Source organism: Diaphorina citri, unplaced genomic scaffold (genome assembly GCF_000475195.1).
Source record: "Diaphorina citri unplaced genomic scaffold, Diaci psyllid genome assembly version 1.1 scaffold244, whole genome shotgun sequence".
In the NCBI taxonomy this organism is placed as follows: Eukaryota; Metazoa; Arthropoda; class Insecta; order Hemiptera; family Psyllidae; genus Diaphorina; species Diaphorina citri.
Window position 1 is genome coordinate 92,664 of NW_007377681.1, and position 19,354 is coordinate 112,017.

The window sequence follows — 19,354 nt, forward strand, 5'->3', positions numbered from 1 at the left end:
CTGACTTCACAAGAAACCACAAGTCTGGTCGAAACATAACGTCCTTGCGACCTAGATGTTATGAGATGTTTGTGTGAGAAGTAATTGAGGGAAGGGTACGCGATATATTGAAATTATTTCTAATGTGTAGATACCTCGATTAACATGACTACAGTCCTGAATATCCAGGCAGACCTCACGATACACAGGGAAAAAATACGAGGTTCAGGCACTAGATAACACTAAAAGCTTAATTTTAGGGACCCTTGTTTGACATTGTTCCTCTGGTAGGGAGTATAATGAGAATGTCAATCAGTACAATTCTTTGACATTGTTTATGTTTTAGAAAGACCTTTTAAGTAGGTACCAAACTGAAATTAAGTTTTTCTCCTTCAAACTGGAGACAAAAGCTTCTTCGTTGTAGGTACATACTTAGTTTGTGCGACATTTCTGTTTTAGAATTGAGTTTAGAGCTCAATAGAGTTATAGGTAACTTAGATCTCAGTAGAGAAGTTAGAATAATTTATTAGATTTTAATTCTCTAGAAGTTTTTTCTTCAGGTCTAGCCGAAAAATTTAGATTTTGTAAATTTTATGAAGAATTGTAATCGTAATACAGGTCTTATATTTTTACTTTCATAGAAAGTAAAAAACAGTTGTTTTCTTGGTTCACAAATTCGTGAGCTAGAAATGAATAATATTTTCACAATATTTATTGCTTCAATCAGGAAAAGAAGATAGTTCTTCTTTCAAGGTATAGGTACCCAACTACCCATACCCTATAAAATCATTCTGTCTTCTGTATTAAGAATAAAATAATCTTAAAATGTGGCGTATCTACTTATTTTTTTCTTCTACAAATTAAAAATTGTCTTTTTTAAAGATTTTAACAAATCAACGGGCAGAGCCCATGTATAATTCTAACTCTCTTAATTCTAACTCTCTATCTGAGCACAACATCAAAATTACAGCCTGGATAAAGAAAGAAAAGTCAAGTACCTTTAGGTTCAACACAATTATTAAAAGAAATAAATTTACTAATTTCGATAACAGGAAGCTATTGATGAGAATTTCCTTTTTTACAGCCAGATCTAACTTGTGATCATCCATGATCTTTACCTTTTCATTTGTAGGTAAATCGTAATTCAAAAGGTCCCGTCACAGTGATTCTGATGAAGATGATTGGTGCTAGCCTTTGCTTCAGGGTGGCAGCGGTCACACTCTCTCCGAGCCGGGTCTCCACAGCTAGTACAGGATTCTACATTTTATTCAGTACAATATTTATCTTTACTCATATTATAGAGTATGAACATGAAATTAAAGCAGTAAAAGAGACTTTCAGAAACAAATCACTACAATCTCATGAGTTTAACAGAAAACAAGAAAAATGTATAAATCAGTATAATTTTGTATTCTTTTTCAGGTATGGGATTATCAATTGAAATTTAAAGAAAGTAATTTTATTATGACGTCATCTTCAAAATGCCGGAAAATTGATAGATTTACAGAACGAAAGGAGAAAGTGAAAATTAAAGAATGCGTTTTAATATAAAATAACTCTCTAGTTGAAAATAAAAACTAATTTTTGATCAGTTTTAAATTAGCAAATACCTCATTCTGAAATCTAGAATTACAAATAGTGTACTTAGGTACTTGTTGACTGATCAAAAATTACTACAGAAAAACCATGGTAACTAACTCTCTAGTTGAAAATAAAAACTAATTTTTGATCAGTTTTAAATTAGCGAATACCTCATTCTGAAATCTAGAATTACAAATAGTGTACTTAGGTACTTGTTGACTGATCAAAAATTACTACAGAAAAACCATGGTAAAATTTTAGTTAGGCACTTCAGGATTTATGAAAATCCCTGATTTGACTTGATTTCTGTTTTCAGTAGTTTCAGTGTGTTTTTTGTGTTTCTAAGAAAACAAAATCTTTCGCCTGATGTGTTGTCAAATTGCTCCAAAGATTGTTTACAATTTTGTAGATGATGGGGAAATTATATTATGTCCAATGGCGCTTTTTTTCTCGACTACCTCTAAAACTGAAGTTTCCTTTTACAAAAATATTGAAAATGGACATCCCAATTTAACATCAATATCTGAAATTTGACATGCCTCGTAAAATTACAGTCCAAATACTCAAAATTTGGTTGGTGTTGAGATTTTTACGTTAAAATATCCACAAGATTTTCTTGATAGGCACACAGACTTCTGGGTGGAAACATCTCCACTAATAAAAGTGTAGGGAAAATCAACATCTCCACTAATAATCAATCCTTCATAGCGTATTGCATACTCACATAGTTACACGGCACTCATACAAATTTCGAACTCATAGAGGTAGAATTCAAGTGGAGATATCTAAACTTATATTCCATTTCCGCTGGTTATTTTTCAGCAGGTAGGTATACGTACAATCTTGATGATATTCTTCTTTTAGACACAGAAACTAATTCACATTTCTCTTGATTTCAGGCACTGCCTTATGTTTGTCTTCTCATTGGAATGCTATTCTTCATTTATGCCATTATTGGAATGCAGGTAAACTTTACAAACTTATTTGTGACAAATTTTCAGATATTTAAAATGTCTGGGAATATGGAAATAGCCATGGCTCAGATGTTTTATCCTTCATTATATACTTACTGCTGGGGGCATCGGGATATGAACCCGTTCCATTGCCTCGACTACTAATCGCCTCCAAATGGTTTTTTCTCTATATCCCTCGATGTTTATTTCCACCATGATCATGGTTGTATTAAAATTACAGGGTCTCCTTCTCGGAACTGATTTTTCTGGACTTTGATTTCAGGTGTTTGGCAATATCGCCTTGGACCCCGAGACAGCCATTACTCGTCATAATAACTTTAGAAGCTTCGTCCAAGGCCTTATGTTATTGTTCAGGTAATTATCCCAAGATAAAGTTTCCTTTGGTTTTTGACGAATTATTTGACACGGGGAATTTTTTTGTGTTTGTTCAAAGGTCTGATATTTGAATCCACTTTTATTGTTTTTAAATTCTTTAGGATAGTTTTTCGTTCAGAATCTAAAAGTTTAGTATACCAACAAATTGAGGATTATGTGTAGTAATAGATCAGTACATTTTCATTAATTTAACGGATTGTTACCTACATATATTATTTAACTGATCTCTTCTCTCTGATTGATTAACCCATATTGTGTTTAATAACATTCATTTACCATCATTAAACATACTTTAGACTAGGAAACATAGAATTTTGGGAAAGTCAAGCATATTGTTTGTTTTATTTTTTTTTATTTTTGTTAATATATAATGTTGATTACATAGATATCATTATTACATATATCATATCTACAATGATGATATTGAAAATTTACATGAGCATAGGTACTATAAGAGAATGAAACTGAAATTATATTTAATGAACTCCCCATCCGTGGCACAAGCTCCGGCTTTTACGGATGGGTATACCATTTGTTAACAATTTATTTTGATGAGAGATTTGTTCTGAAAAACCAATAAATGGAAACTTATAAAATAAATAAATAAAATAAAATAAAATTAACCCTTCCAGGTGTGCAACGGGAGAAGCGTGGCCCAACATAATGTTGGGTTGTGTGAAGGGCAGGAAATGCGACCCTTTGGCGGCTCAAAACAAGACGACCACCAATGATTGTGGTTCCAATCTTGCCTACAGCTACTTTGTCTCGTTCATTTTCTTCTGTTCCTTTCTGGTAAGTGTAAACTACATAAAATCCATAAATTTGCTAGGGTGATTGCTTCGGACTGACATTATTTTGGTAGAAAAAAATAAAAAATACAAGTGGATTCCCTTCGCACTCAACCTTTGCTATTTCTTCAACAAGGGAAATTTCAGGCTGGTATTAATTTAATTTATTTGATCATCTTAGTATCCTCCCTGTTTGAAGTTCCCCAAATACCCAACTAGACTAATCTGGTCTATTCCCTGTTTAATGTCCCCCAGGTACCTATGTACCTATTTAATAACTCAAATGGTCATATTATTTTAGATGTTGAATCTGTTCGTTGCTGTCATCATGGACAACTTTGACTATTTGACTCGGGACTCCTCCATCTTGGGTGCTCATCACTTGGATTACATAAACTCCATAAATTTGCTAGGGTGATTGCTTCGGACTGACATTATTTTGGTAGAAAAAAAAAAAATAAAAAATACAAGTGGATTCCCTTCGCACTCAACCTTTGCTATTTCTTTAACAAGGGAAATTTCAGGCTGGTATTAATTTAATTTATTTGATCATCTTAGTATCCTCTCCTGTTTTAAGTTCCCCAAATACCCAACTAGACTAATCTGGTCTATTCCCTGTTTAATGTCCCCCAGCCAAACCTTATAAATCTTATTATCATATACATAATACGAGTACCTATGTACCTATTTAATAACTCAAATGGTCATATTATTTCAGATGTTGAATCTGTTCGTTGCTGTCATCATGGACAACTTTGACTATTTGACTCGGGACTCCTCCATCTTGGGTGCTCATCACTTGGATGAGTTTGTCAGGATATGGGCAGAGTATGATCCCAATGCCACGTAAGTATAGCATCAAAAGAAAATGTTAATTGTAAAAAAGGTCGTCCGCGAAAAGAATGTTCCTAACGTTGTTCAACTGTTGAGAATTGCCGGGAACAAGGGTTAGGTGGTAGAGAACGCCTCCGGAGAATCTAGTGGTTTCCTTTCACTCAAGATTCTGTTCTTATAATTTCCCAAATTTCCTTCTTTATCGATGTCTGTAAAATGTCTGTACGCTGACTCTATACATATAGGTAGGGAAAGGCTAGGAAGAAGAAGATTGATGTCTGTAAGTAATGCCTTGGTAATTGAGCAAGGCCTTTAGGTATATTCTATTTTATTTAAGGTATATTCTATTCTTTTCCCACAGGGGTAAGATTCACTACAAGGAAGCCGTGGAGATGCTGCGGAATATCGAACCGCCGCTCGGTTTCGGCAGCAAATGTCCGGACCGCCTCGCCGCCAAGAAGCTGATTCGGATGAATATGCCCCTGGACGAAGACCAGAGTGTACAGTTTACTACCACCATGTTTGCCTTGATAAGAGAGAATCTAAGCATCAAGATGAGATGTGGTAAGTGGGAGGGGTGATTTGGACAGGATGGAAAACAGGGGATCTTGTTGTTGTTGTTGTTGTTGTTTTAGTAGTAGTGACTTCAGCTGTAGCGGAATAGTGATGGCAGGATAAAGAAAGGATACCTTTTTTCTGCCACGGTAAGTGGGAGGGGTGATTTGGACAGGATGGAAAACAGGGGATCTTGTTGTTGTTGTTTTAGTAGTAGTGACTTCAGCTGTAGCGGAATAGTGATGGCAGGATAAAGAAAGGATACCTTTTTTCTGCCATACGTTTTAGTAGTAGTGACTTCAGCTGTAGCGGAATAGTGATGGCAGGATAAAGAAAGGATACCTTTTTTCTGCCATACACCAGGTTGATGGACTCTAGCCATGTTTTTTTTTTACTCGTCCTGAACTGCAGTCGACCGTCGTTAGGACTTGTGCTTATTCTTTAAGAGAGAACCCTTTGAAAACTGCCAGCTAGCTGGGCTGGTTAGGGTTGGCTGTTCTCCCGCTGTTGATAGTCCCACAGCTAGACACTAGTCTACTCGCTTTTTGGATGGGTGACCATGCGGATAATCTTTTGCCACTGGTTTTTCCCACCCTATTCAGGCTGGGTGATGTTAATGAGAGAAAGCGGTTAGCTTGTTGCCGAATGGATGGCAGTTATACAGAGAAGTTAATTCTTTATATTCTCTTTTTCTAGCGGATGAAATGGATCAGGCAGATGAAGAGCTTAGAGATACAATCAGATCGATCTGGCCTATAGAATCCAAGAAAATGCTGAATCTTCTGCTGCCTAACAAAAGTGGTAAGTAATTTGTTCTATCTCATCTTATCTCAACTCTAATTTAAGACTTATGACAGACAAAGGGGAAGAAATCAAGGTCAGATCCAGGAGTCCACAAGTAATGACAGATTTTCCCATAGGATGGCGCGGAAAGTTTACACTTTACTGAAATGTCATTTCCCAAGCTAGCCTTTTTTGTTCAACCGAAAATAAAGTGAATGGCTCGATAGGTACAAATTCAGAATTATGTACGTAGGCTATACATAATGTATTATTAGACAAGTTTTTTTTATTAACATTTATTAAAGTGTGCTAACATAAACATAAAATGTTATATACACAAGTAAAATACTAAAAACATATTCTTTTTATTATAAAAAATGGGGTGTAAATATCTTGGAAATAGTATCTTTGGTTGAGGGTAAAAAGGATGAAAAAATATTGATTGAAATAGTCCTTCTAAAAAAACGTTCACAAAAGTTTTGATGACGCCATAAGAAAACGAGAAATCTTCTCATCTGATGGCCAAACCATAAAAATAGTCATATTTAGATCTAATAACCTAGTACAATAAAATATCCAAATAAAAGCCTTAAGGAACACCAATAGTCACCGGCCTTAATTGTGAAAGTAAAGTTGTAAACTTTTCACTTTGGAATAAAGTAGAATATACCTAAAGGCCTTGCTCAATTACCAAGGCATTACTTACAGACATCAACCTTCTTCTTCCTAGCCTTTCCCTACTTATATGTATAGAGTCAGCGTACAGACATTTTACAGACATCAATAAAGAAGGAAATTTGGGAAATTATAAGAACAGAATCTTGAGTGAAAGGAAACCACTAGATTCTCCGGAGGCGTTCTCTACCACCTAGTTCTATCTCCCATCATACTATCTATCCTGTTGATAGCATTATATTGTATCTATGTATGTATGTGCTTGCTCACTAGATCAAAAGTTAACAGGGGCAGAAGCTATCTACAACTTTGGAGTTTTATCAAAGATGAGTTTTTCTGGGTACACAACTGTGTGCCACATTCTTTAACAACCTTTCATTGATCAAATATGATTATATGATGTAGATTTTGAAGTCCCATTTCGAAGTCAACTGTCGATTTAAAACTTTGATGGTCCAATCACTTGTAATTTGGAACTCAAAGAACTCCTCTTGTTTCTAGAACTGCCGAAACCAGCCTTGACTGTGGGGAAGATCTACGCAGGGATGCTGATCCTGGATGGTTTTCACTTTGTCCTATGAAATCTGTGTTCATTGTTTGTTATTGTTCTTTCATATTGCGTAGTTACATCATAGTGAGCGTAAAACAAGCCTAGAGCTATGTGTCTAGATTGCAGTAGGATTTTCATTTCAATTTTACAAGCTTCAGCAGCTTTCAATATGTGCGTGAATAAGTTTTCCCATTTACAAGCTGCCAGCTTTTACAAATTAATTGTGAATAATGTTACAATTTACAAGCTTTATAAGGAAAATAAAAATGTGCTTTTAAACATAAGAGCTTTGGGATTCCCAAGCCGACGTGGTGTATTTTTGCATGCAAATTGTATGTGAAATTAGTTGGTGTGCCTTGTGTTTCAATAAAAAAAATAACACAGATCTAAAAGACAATAAAATCTTTTGGAAAATTAAGACATCATCTGAATCGATAGGACAAAAAAAAAAAAAAAAAAAAAAAAAAAAAAAAAATTTAAGCAAAAATAAAAAAATAATTATGTGGGTACCCAAATAGATAGTAAGGGTAACAGATTTAATAATGCTAAATATCTCTAATACCTATGGAGTTTTCAAGACTATTAAGAGATGGTTCAATATTTGGAAAACCTATGAATGCAAGGGATAAAAAATCTACGCATTTTTATAGAAGCTCATAGTGCCTGCTATAGTGTAGAATACTCATATGAAAACATAACAAAATAAAGTACCTACACTAATAGATAACTATGTCTTTATACGTAATAATTCAAAAACACTTAAAATCAAAATGAACCATACTTTCTCTAACCTCAGGGTAATGGAAAGTAAAAGGCCCCTTAGTCTTCACAAAATTGGACATCATTTCACCGATTGGCCGACTGGCTTTTGTTTTAGGCTGAGAAAGCTAGACTTGACTGAGTTTTACAACAGGAAAAGTCGCTCTCTCTATAGTATAGCCTTGGCCTGATGTCAATTCCTTAAATTTTGTGAAACAGGGGCCGAGGCTTTATTTCACCTTAAAAGCCTGGATTTATTGCATGCCTAGTGTTACTTAGATCACCACTAGAAGACACTAGATTTTTAGATGACACTGTTAGATTTTTAGACCGACTAATAGACACTTGAGTGAATGGGTAGACAATATTACGATTAGACGTTCTAGATAGGCAAATGGTTTGGGAATTTCAACCTGGTATGTTGTTTCACTTTTACGAATTAACGTTGAACAACTATGCACGTTTTGCAACCAACTTGGTGGGGAAGATTCAGATTTTTTTTTTTTTTAAATGGGAAATTAAGTTGGTAACCTACACAATTTGCAGCAAACCTTGCGTATTTGTTCAAACAGGTAGTACCGTAAAAGTGAAATCAACATGAGTGAGATTATAGTGAATGCTTCTTTCTTTACTAAGCTATGGGCCTTAGTTTTATTTAAAGAAGATTCAGATTTTTTTTTTTAAATGGGAAATTAAGTTGGTAACCTACACAATTTGCAGCAAACCTTGCGTATTTGTTCAAACGGGTAGTACCGTAAAAGTGAAATCAACATGAGTGAGATTATAGTGAATGCTTCTTTCTTTACTAAGCTATGGGCCTTAGTTTTATTTAAACAAGAGCGCGGCCTTTACAAATGCATACAGAGGCATTTTTTGTTTGGCCTGAGAGGTAATCCTTTCATATCATGCTTAAAGCTACTTCGCCTCTTTGCTGCAATTAAAACGAGGTTCTTGATTGTCCTTATGAGGCTAGGTGAACCATTAAAAAGCGAGTAGCACCCATTTGGTCACTTTTCCACGTCTAACGTTGCTTAACTTTGGTGTTTCATAGGGGTGTAATGTATGCACTATAGCAAAGCCTCTGGGAGAGGTTTCATGGTTTCAAGTCTCACTAATAATATATCTCAGTCTTTGAAATTGTCCTCATGAGGCTGGGTGAACCATTAAAAAGCGAGTAGCACCCATTTGGTCACTTTTCCACGTCTAACGTTGCTTAACTTTGGTGTTTTATAGGGGTGTAATGTATGCACTATAGCAAAGCCTCTGGGAGAGGTTTCATGGTTTCAAGTCTCACTAATAATATATCTCAGTCTTTGAAAGTATTAAGAAGAAGTCCAGAAACAATTGCACGACACTGTTCAAATGTGTCGTAGTGGGTGACTTATTGGATAAAGCGAATTATTGGACAACTCATCACCCTTGCAAAGTCATCAGGCCATCCAAGCTGAATTCAAATACAATATTGGGATCCATATTATGAAGACTTTCAATTTATTTCTCATCAACTAGTCTTACATAGATAACTGATGAAAGTACGAGGAATATTACAGTCGACCAAAAACCAGAAGTTAACCAATGGAAAAAGTTCATGGATTTGGCACGGCTGCTGTCTTGATAAAGTTGGATTACCAGAGCTGAAAAGTTACATCCGTTAATACCTACCAGCCACATTTTGTGTTTCTCAAGAATTTTTCCCAATACATTCCAATATTTTTTCAAAGATTCTTGGATTTCGGTTTTCTTTAATATTAATTTTCTAGTAGGTAGGTAAACAGGTAGAGGTGTGTAGGTAGGATAAAAAATTTTTCCCCTGGGTAGATTCAGTAAGAATGTTATAGGACTTTTTCAAATAGTTCTTTTATGAAAACAGATGATAAAAAACATTTCCACTCACTAAAGTTCATGTTGGAATTTCTTTTTTCAAAGTTACCAGTTTCTTTTTAAGAATGTATTAGGTTCCCCGGATTTTCGAATGAACTAACAGAAAGAATCACCAAAAACACTTTATTCAATTGGAATTCAGAAAATGTACACGTGTACTCAGCATACATAAAGTTAATCCAGCATAAATTACACATACTTTATTCGACTGCATAAGACTAGAAAATTCTTTTTTAGCCAGCAGTTTCAACAAAGTTACACCAACTGTAATTCTAACAAAAAACAATCAGAATAGAATGTTTTTTGTATTTAAACAGTTTTCTTACAAGGTTGGCTTACATCTAGAAAAACAATCACATCAAGAGAGAAACAATCAATAATTTATTGATGAGCTGCCCAGAGTCTGGGTTGCCATATGACACAGCATACTACTCAAAGAGACATGTCACATTAAAATCAAATTGAAAATATTAAAATTTTCTAAAAACATGGATATTAATTGGTGTAGACTGTAGGTTAAAAGAAATTCTACAAAACTAACACATTAACTTCTCGTATTTGCACACTTTTCCTCCCTCTCTCCCCCCCACTTTGCTGATCTTGCACAACCTCAGCGATCCTCATTCTTCGACTGCTTGTTGGACATGGCTGTAGGGTCTTGGAATAACGGCCGGCCCCATGGGGAGGAAGATGAGGCCTCTTGCCTTCTGAGCCGGTGCAATACAATGCGCAGGTGAGCCCGGGTTCCGTTCATCTGTCCCTCTAAAGCGACATCGACAGTGGAAGCGAAACTCCCTAAAAACCAGGAAATGAAATTCCCTCAAAACTTGGTTTGTCTTAGGAGAAAATATGGAGTTAGGAGAAAATCTATAATCTTAGGAAAGAAAAACCTATATCTTAGGAGAAAACCTATAATATTTGTTATTTTTTTGTTACAAAAGAAAAAAAAAATATTATTTTACAAATAAGGAAGAAGTGATAGTGGACATTCTAGAAAATCTGGGCCTTATGATCAACCTTACGTGACATAGTAAATAGGGGGGCATGGGTTCAATTCTGGCTAAGTCGCTAAGACATAAAGAGATACACTTTTCAAAGTATGTATTGTTTTGAGATAGTTAAATGGTATAAAATGCCTCAGGCATTGACCACACATTAGTTTGATCATTATGAAAGAAATCCGACGGTAGGTCACCCTAGATTATCTGGACCCTTAAGTATTCTTTTAAACTAAAGATATATTAGTCTCTGAACACCTTTTAGTATGAAAACCACACATTAGTTTGATCATTATGGAAGAAATGCGACGGTAGGTCACCCTAGATTATCTGGACCCTTAAGTATTCTTTTAAACTAAAGATATATTAGTCTCTGAACACCTTTTAGTATGAATGAACAAGTAAAATAAGCTTGTAATGATTTGTCATTTGAGCTTAAAAAGACCCCTTCAAACTGAGAACTGGTTCTAATATTGAAGGCGCAATGTGATTATTGTGTGAGAATCTTACATCAAGGACTCGGTATAAACTTTACAGTTGCCGAGGAATCCGTAGGAAGTTGGTTCGAACCTTATTCGGCGCAAATTATTTTAGTAACTGTTTCTAAAGAGGTTTAGGCTGGCTCTTTTATTGCCGTTTTCCTGTTTCCTTTTATTGTTATTATTACGAGCCATCTGCCATATTTAGGTATACTGTTGTTCAGTCTCAATTTATACGGAAATTGAATTGAATATTCAAAATCGAGTACCTAGGAGATCAAAATTGCAATAATCTGAATGGATAGTTTTCCATATTTTGTCGTTTTACGCTTTACCTGTGAATTAAAAAAGTTCTCCAATTTAAATGTACCTATTATACTTACTATAGACCGGATATGATCGTTCTCATAGGACGTTCCAAAACAGTTTAAATTTTGTTATACGTAGATTTGCTTTTAATATGGCAATTCAAAATTCAAACATCGGTACATGTAGATAATTATCATGGTGTACTTAAAAATTGGTTGGAGAGAAATATAATAATGGTTTAATAATTTTCACCTTGGAAAGTTCTTCTTGAATATTTTAAACTGAATTTTGTAGCACTCTTTGGTGATATCCCAACATCAAAATCAATGTTTTTATTTACGAAATTTAAATCTTTCATTTCTCTTTTTTTTTTTTTTTTTTTAAATTTCGTGGCTGTTATTACTGCTTGCGTCTGCAGTGGTGTATCCTGTTTATCCTCTTCTACGCCAAGAGATCATCGTAGCTTTCCTCTATTGTATATATTTTGAATCTTTTCCTATTTTCAACAAGACAGAACTAGGGGTAAGGAGTTTCCTTGATTTTTCTTCAGCTAGTGTCGAACGCTATTTTTGTAGCAATGTTTAATTTCTTTCAATTTTTTCTTGTAAATATCGATTATCGATTAATAAAATAGTTGGTTATATCTCTAGATGAAATATTCTATGCTTTTTATGATGGGTTCTATATGCTCCATTCATTCCCCGATAGATAAACACAAATGGGAAAACTTAAACCAGATAAAAACTTAGAGCTAGTTTCTTTCTTTCTTTCTTTCTTTAAAATAAGGATCTCACGAATAAACTGCCAAATTAAGGATCTTACGAATCCATACCAAAAAATGGGTATGGTAGGAACTGAACAGTTTCGATTCTTGATCACCATTTGCTAATAAAGCATTGCAAAATGAGTTTCCACTGCATATACGAGCTATGTAATAAAAATATTTCGGAAGGACATATCCTAACATTGCTGCAGGGCTTGATACAAATAAGCTGCGAGTGATACGCATTGACAGTGTCTTCTAATTTCTCTTCCTGAAGTAATGTGAATGGACTGCTTAGCCCTGACCATTCTCTAGTTAACTACAAATGTTCACTCAGTCTTGTTTCCCTTGAACGTTCTTCTCTCATATGAAAGTTACAGCTTTGTTACATCACTCCTGAAGGAATATTCAATTGTATTCATGTTCCACTCCGTGTTTATCAATCATGATGAAGAATCTTGGAAGTAGAAATTTCAAGTGTTTTCCTAAAGTATTTTCCAAGTGGTTTATAAAAGGCGCTTGTACGAGTATTCTCCATTTTTGGCAAGTTTATGTCCAAAATCAAAGCGCTTTGTACAAATGTACATAGAGCATTCTTCATGCTTGGTATACTTTTGAGGTTTGGACATAACGTCTCCTATGCATTGATGTCTTGAAAGGTCCAATGGAATGAGAATGTTTGAAAATGCTTTCACGTTGAACATGTTCTCCCATAAGTTGGGGTTTTCGTCTCACCGCAAGTGGTTTATGAAAGGCGCTTGTATTCTCCACTTTTAGCAAGTTTATGTCCAAAATCAAAGCGCTTTGTACAAATGTACGTAGAGCATTCTTCATGGTTGGTATACTTTTGAGGTTTGGACATAACGTCTCCTATGCATTGGTGTCTTGAAAGGTCCAATGGAATGAGAATGTTTGAAAATGCTTTCACGTTGAACATGTTCTCCCATAAGTTGGGGTTTTCGTCTCACCCAGTACAGAACGTGGTAAATGGCAAGACGTTTGCAAATTCAGGGCTGGAATTGTTGTGACTTCCTGAACGCTGGAGACTTGTACAGACTGCCATTGCCACACCCGTGATGTTCTCATCTCAAGGTATTCCAGCCATTCCCCCTGGGGCAGTCTGGCAGTTCGCTGTCACCTTCATTTCTTTTTGGACTTTTTTTGTATCAAATACAGTTCCTTACAGGTCATGACTTACGAGACCACATGAGTTCCATATTTTAGAGTATCTAAGATAGAAAAAAAGCAAACTAGGATGGAAATGTTCCCTATTTCAATATTTCCGTTCGTTGTATTGGCATGCCAATGTTGGTAAAGAGATCATTTACATTTGATTTTGACTAATTTGGTATTAGTATTCAGGATTTCTTTATTTTAATCCCCTTTTCAATTTCCATTTTCTATTATTTTTATGCAGACACCATATCTGATACATGATCGATTGATGATCTATCTTCATATAGGTCATATTTTTGTTTTAATTGATTTGTATTTCTTTATACTATTCGTTATCAAAATCTCGCTGATTTTGTTATCAATTTGATCAGTCTATGGAATTTGTTGTAATACCTCTTTCATCGTGGACAATTTTTCTGTGGCTTTATATTCTATGTAACGAAGGAGCTGTGTACCCAGCCTAGAGCATTAATATCTGTCTTATTATTTACAACAAAACCTTCTTAATTGAGTTAGTAGCTTTAATTTAATATTCCCTGTTTTTATTTTCTACCCTTGCCAAGTGTGATTTTCTAACTTTCATTGTTACCTAATGGATGATGGTCTGCGGTCTATCGAGCAATGATTCAAATTTGAATTTTCATTTTTAATTGCAATGTACATAAGTATAGGTTCCGTATACTTACAGAATCTTAGGATGCAACATTATTTTTGCAGTAAAATAATCCAAAGACTTATTCGAATGAAAGCTAGGAAAACGCACCTTGTGGACAAATTTTCTGTGGCTTTATAACGTATTCTATGTAACGAAGGAGCTGTGTACCCAGCCTAGAGCATTAATATCTGTCTTATTATTTACAACAAAACCTTCTTAATTGAGTTAGTAGCTTTAATTTAATATTCCCTGTTTTTATTTTCTACCCTTGCCAAGTGTGATTTTCTAACTTTCATTGTTACCTAATGGATGATGGTCTGCGGTCTATCGAGCAATAATTCAAATTTAAATTTTCATTTTTAATTGCAATGTACATAAGTATAGGTTCCCTATACTTACAGAATCTTAGGATGCAACATTATTTTTGCAGTAAAATAATCCAAAGACTTATTCGAATGAAAGCTAGGAAAACGCACCTTTAGCTTTCTGTATTACGTGTTTTGATTGTTCGATTTTGTAATAGATTTTGTTTCTATCTATCTATGATGTAATCGCAAATTTCCATAATTTTACCTAGAAAACTTACATAGATTTTACCTGTAGCTTCTTATTCTAGTAGGATAGTTGATGTCTGAAGTACCTAGTCCCCGATTAAAAGCTAGAAATAACAGAAATTATTGGTAGGAAAATGAACGAGGAAGAACTAGTGTCTAGAGATGAACCCCTTTAAAAAAAGTTATTTTTTTCTGTGTTTATAATTCTAAATTTATTCTAGTTTCAATAAATACGTGATACATTTTTTGATAGTTACTTTTTTTGTTGTACTTAGCTTAAACATTCCCCCTCTTCTTCTTCTGAAAGAAAAACAAATAGGAAGTAGCTAGCTAATATTTTGTTGTTATTTACGTTAGTTACTGATTTAGGTATTAGATACCGAATAGGTAAATACAGGTTTTAAATAGATTACCTACCTCTATTAAATTCCGTTTTGGTTGCTTTTGTTTAGATTAAACTGTTTTGTTTGGTGTGTTTTTGTTTCTTTTTTCCATTTTCAAGAAGTTTGCCCAATATCAAGTTGTAGAAGTTGGTGTAGTTTTGTTTTGCTGCTTCTATATGTAGATTCGCTTCTTTTTGTAAAGGTAAGATTTAGTTTAGCATGCTTCATCGAAACTTTTCTAATAAAAAGTCTTTTTGCATGCTTAATGCTTATACAATCATTATGTGACTACATAGGGAGATTAAAAGACCCGCCATTTTAAGGTAGGCTAATCACAACAAACCAAATATCTACCTCCTTTCATAGAATTCCCAATTTATAAATTTTGGCATTTTCGTTCTTTTCTTTTGCCAAAGGATTTGAAAATAAACAGGGCGGTTTTTTTTATCTCCCTGTATTTGTATGAATGTTTGCCTTTCTATTGATTTCAGATTTTTACATTACTTTTTTCCAAGACACTTCATTATTAGATTTTTATTATTAGGATAACCTCCCCACTTAGGTGATGAAGGAAGGAAGCAAGCATTTTTTTTTTCTTTTGAGCTTTTATAATTCATATTGGTACGTGATCACTACCTACAGAGTACCTACCTACTATAAGGTTGTAATAATCATGTAGTACTCAAATACAGTTCAATTCACAGCGTACCTTTCTTTGCTATTTATTTGTATTTTTATTATTTTTTTTTCACCTTTATGTAAATTTCTGATATTCTATTGTGTGTTGCCAAGTCCGAAAATTCTTTTAATCTCATCAGCAAATTCAAATTTTCACTACACTGGCCATAGCAAGCCCAACAGCGTAAAGATAGACATTACGCTTGACCACTTGTCTTTTAAGTGTGGTACATCACAGTCCTTTCGTTCAATGTTAAATTTCCATTTTGAATAGTAGGTACTTAAATTAATAATATTATTGAATTACCTAAATACCTAAATGTAGTTATACAATTATAAATAAAGGCCTGAATAAATTAGGTATCTTGCAACTTTTTGCCTTGGTATATTATGCTGATTATGAGTTGACACCTAAGCTGATAGGAAGAGTTAATGGCATTCATACGTTCAAGTTCTTTAACACCCAAAACTAATTGATGATCTATCTTCATATAGGTCATATTTTTGTTTTAATTGATTTAAATTTCTTTATACTATTCGTTATCAAAATCTCGCTGATTTTGTTATCAATTTGATCAGTCTATGGAATTTGTTGTAATACCTCTTTCATTCTTTAGTATGGTCACGTGAGATGGCATCCAAATAAAGTTGTTTTCAACTTGTGACTCACCTAGCTGCTCTACATTCGTCAGAAGTATGTTATGTATTCACGCTTAACCCTATCTGGTGAATAATTCAAGACGGAATTTGGTACCTAATATTTTCTCGTTGTCTATGTATTTTTGGTTTACATAATATTTCATCTCTTCTTTTTGACAGGAGCGAACATACAGACATATCCATTGTAAAACAGTTTTTAGAGCTTTTATTTGGACTATTGTTAGATTTTGTCAGCTATTAGCATACTAATCAGTCTAATTACTCTTTGGATCTATACGTTGTCCACCTTCCCTAATTGATTCTCCGGTTTTTGTTTCGATTCTTTGCACCTCTTTGAAATACGTTGTGTCTTCCCTTTTCATTTTTCATGATCTTCATACATGGTTTACACAATAATTCAGAAACTTTTGGAAAGCTTAGCGTAAGGAAGAAGAAGAAATAATCATAATATATCTTTACAAAACATATAAACAAACTGTCAGGCTCTGGCTGGTTGCTCAGAAGCAAAGTATACCCATCAATCTTGAGATATTTTAGTATCAGAGACTCAAAAGAGAACTTTTCCTGTGACCTTGGACCATTTGACCTTGACCTTTCCAGATCTCCTCAAGGTCATCGCTCTCCTGATGAGGGCGGAGGCTCCCCCTATCGTTACACGCCCCACCACCACTACTATCCCCATCACTCCCAGCCTTATTCCCACCACCATGAGATTGGATTCAGCGACACGGTATCCAACGTTGTGGAAATGGTGAAGCAGGAGCATTATAGACAGCATCGGCATCCACATATCAGAGGTAAGAGTTGAGTGTTTTCATACAGTGTAGTTCTGGCCATCAATCATCAATGTTACTCAGATGTCAACATATTGATTCTTTATGTGGACATGCGTGTGCGTACGCAACAAGTACTGTAATTTATTGTCAGAGTATTTACGATACAGAGGCATTTGGTTTTCAATTTTACAGAAATGTCATTGGGCTCGCCCAAATAATATAGAATCTCGTGGCTAGTAAAATCTTTTCTGAGTAACACTTGTGATTGGTGGTTGGGAAGACGCACCATGTTCACGATACAGAGGCATTTGGTTTTCAATTTTACAGAAATGTCATTGAGCTCGCCCAAATAATATAGAATCTCGTGGCTAGTAAAATCTTTTCTGAGTAACACTTGTGATTGGTGGTTGGGAAGACGCACCATGTTTATGTTTAGGTATGAGTCAAGTGTCTACCGCAAGGTAAGTCAACTAGACCTTGTCAACGAGCCGGAAATGAGAGCTGAAGAAAGAAGACTGTGGGGTAGGGGGGGATCGTGACCTCTCAAGACACAACATCACATGCACACAGACGGCTCACATTACCCCGAATTTAGGTCACAAATTTGGGAAATTTGGGGGTTTGAAAAGTGGGACTTTCTTCTCCGCAGAAATACACTAGGAATCAGTATCGTATACTTTGCCAAATTTATCCGTAGTTACCCCGTAATACCCGTAGTTTGGATTTCACTTTTACTTTTTGAAACATATAGGGTTTGTATACACAGTTCTCACAGAGTTGCCATTTCTACCTCATTCAGTACTATTCTATTGAACTCAATCTCACCGTGGTGTTAGAAACACTTGGGACATGAGCATGTTCCAAGTTGTTGATGTCATGGCGATTTTGAGTTTTATAGTTGAGTACAAGGGGCGTCATGTGCACGCTTTTTGTACTCTGTCATGTACTTTAATTGATAACATTATTTATACAGGGTGTTTCAAAGTTACACAGAGACCTTGGACTTGTTTCCTAAATCCTACCCAAGTCTTGGAGTGCAAGTACATTCGAAATTTGATCAAGTGAAAGTGATCAATTTCGAACCATCAGATTTACATCTCTTTTTAAGACTTGGGTAGGTTTTAACAAACAAGAGTCCAGGTTTTCCTAAAGTAACTGTGTGAACACCCTGTATAGTGTGGCAATGTGTGTGCGTACTGCAGTATACCAACCCGGCGGTTTCATGTTCGATTTCCAGACATGGTTTTCATTCCAGGGTCCTGGTCAGCTAGCACAAGCCCCGCGCGCTCCCCAAGTCCCAGTAGAGTCTATCCGTACCCGGGGGATAGGAAAGGCTATGGGACAACGCGGCTAGAGCAGCGGTCCCGGTCCCCTTCACCGCGCTCCAGACACGCGCAACATAGCTACCCGGTGCTAGTAGCTAGGCGCGGCCAAGGGCGTCGCCTCCCCCCTACCCCTTGCAAGCCTTCCACTCTACAACTGCGCCCCTCCCCCGTGCCAGGGTCTGGAGGGATGAACTTTCCCAAGGTGAACCCGTCACCCACCCACTACCCCTATAAGAGTCCACCGCTCAGTTTCGAACAGGCTGTACAAATAGGTAAGACCAAACAGACCCCCTATCCCCCCCCCTGTATACCTAGACCAACTGATTTCACCATTTTTGTCCTATAATGGTCTTCTAAAAAACCCCTTTTTCATTACTTCGTTTTCAAACTTTCCAATAATTTTTTCAATGTTGACATCAAGATAATCTATTTTCTTGGTTTTCATTCCAAGATATGAAACTTTCTAAACTCTACTTTATTTGACAGGTCGAGGCCGAATCCTACCCTCGCCCGTTCTGAACGGTTTCAAACCTTCACCCTTGCCTGAACAATTCAAAAGACCCTTTCCTTTGAACTCTTTTTAGTTATTTTCTACGGCCTTTAGTTTTTTCTTCTTTTTCGTGTGCTCGAATTACTTATCACCTATGTTTATATTTTTTTTTTTCTTTTTGCATGTTCCATTTTTTTCCTCAAAGTATTTCTATGAAAAGAACTTCCTTTGATTATTATTGTACTCATCTAACCCTTCGTTATCAATTGATAATATCTTCAAAAGTTCAGAAAATTGGGCTAATCAATTTTTCCCCTTCAGTTTACCTCAGTGGGACGTATTCCTAAAAGTAAAGCTCTTCCACCCAACTTTCC

The 19,354-nt window shown here is 35.4% G+C and overlaps 1 protein-coding gene across 1 annotated transcript in view; it reads left to right on the forward strand.

The window, feature by feature from the left end:
• LOC103506540 (voltage-dependent calcium channel type A subunit alpha-1) overlaps positions 1-19,074 on the forward strand; it is a 78,473-nt gene extending 59,399 nt beyond the window's left edge. Inside the window, exons 30-40 of the mRNA XM_026821569.1 lie at positions 2,460-2,525; positions 2,797-2,888; positions 3,542-3,701; positions 4,416-4,543; positions 4,893-5,095; positions 5,783-5,887; positions 7,046-7,105; positions 10,389-10,467; positions 16,990-17,186; positions 18,421-18,762; positions 18,977-19,074. Coding sequence (XP_026677370.1) covers positions 2,460-2,525; positions 2,797-2,888; positions 3,542-3,701; positions 4,416-4,543; positions 4,893-5,095; positions 5,783-5,887; positions 7,046-7,105; positions 10,389-10,467; positions 16,990-17,186; positions 18,421-18,762; positions 18,977-19,074 — 1,530 coding nt within the window. The remainder of the gene's footprint in view (positions 1-2,459; positions 2,526-2,796; positions 2,889-3,541; positions 3,702-4,415; positions 4,544-4,892; positions 5,096-5,782; positions 5,888-7,045; positions 7,106-10,388; positions 10,468-16,989; positions 17,187-18,420; positions 18,763-18,976) is intronic.
• Positions 19,075-19,354: the final 280 nt, after the last annotated feature.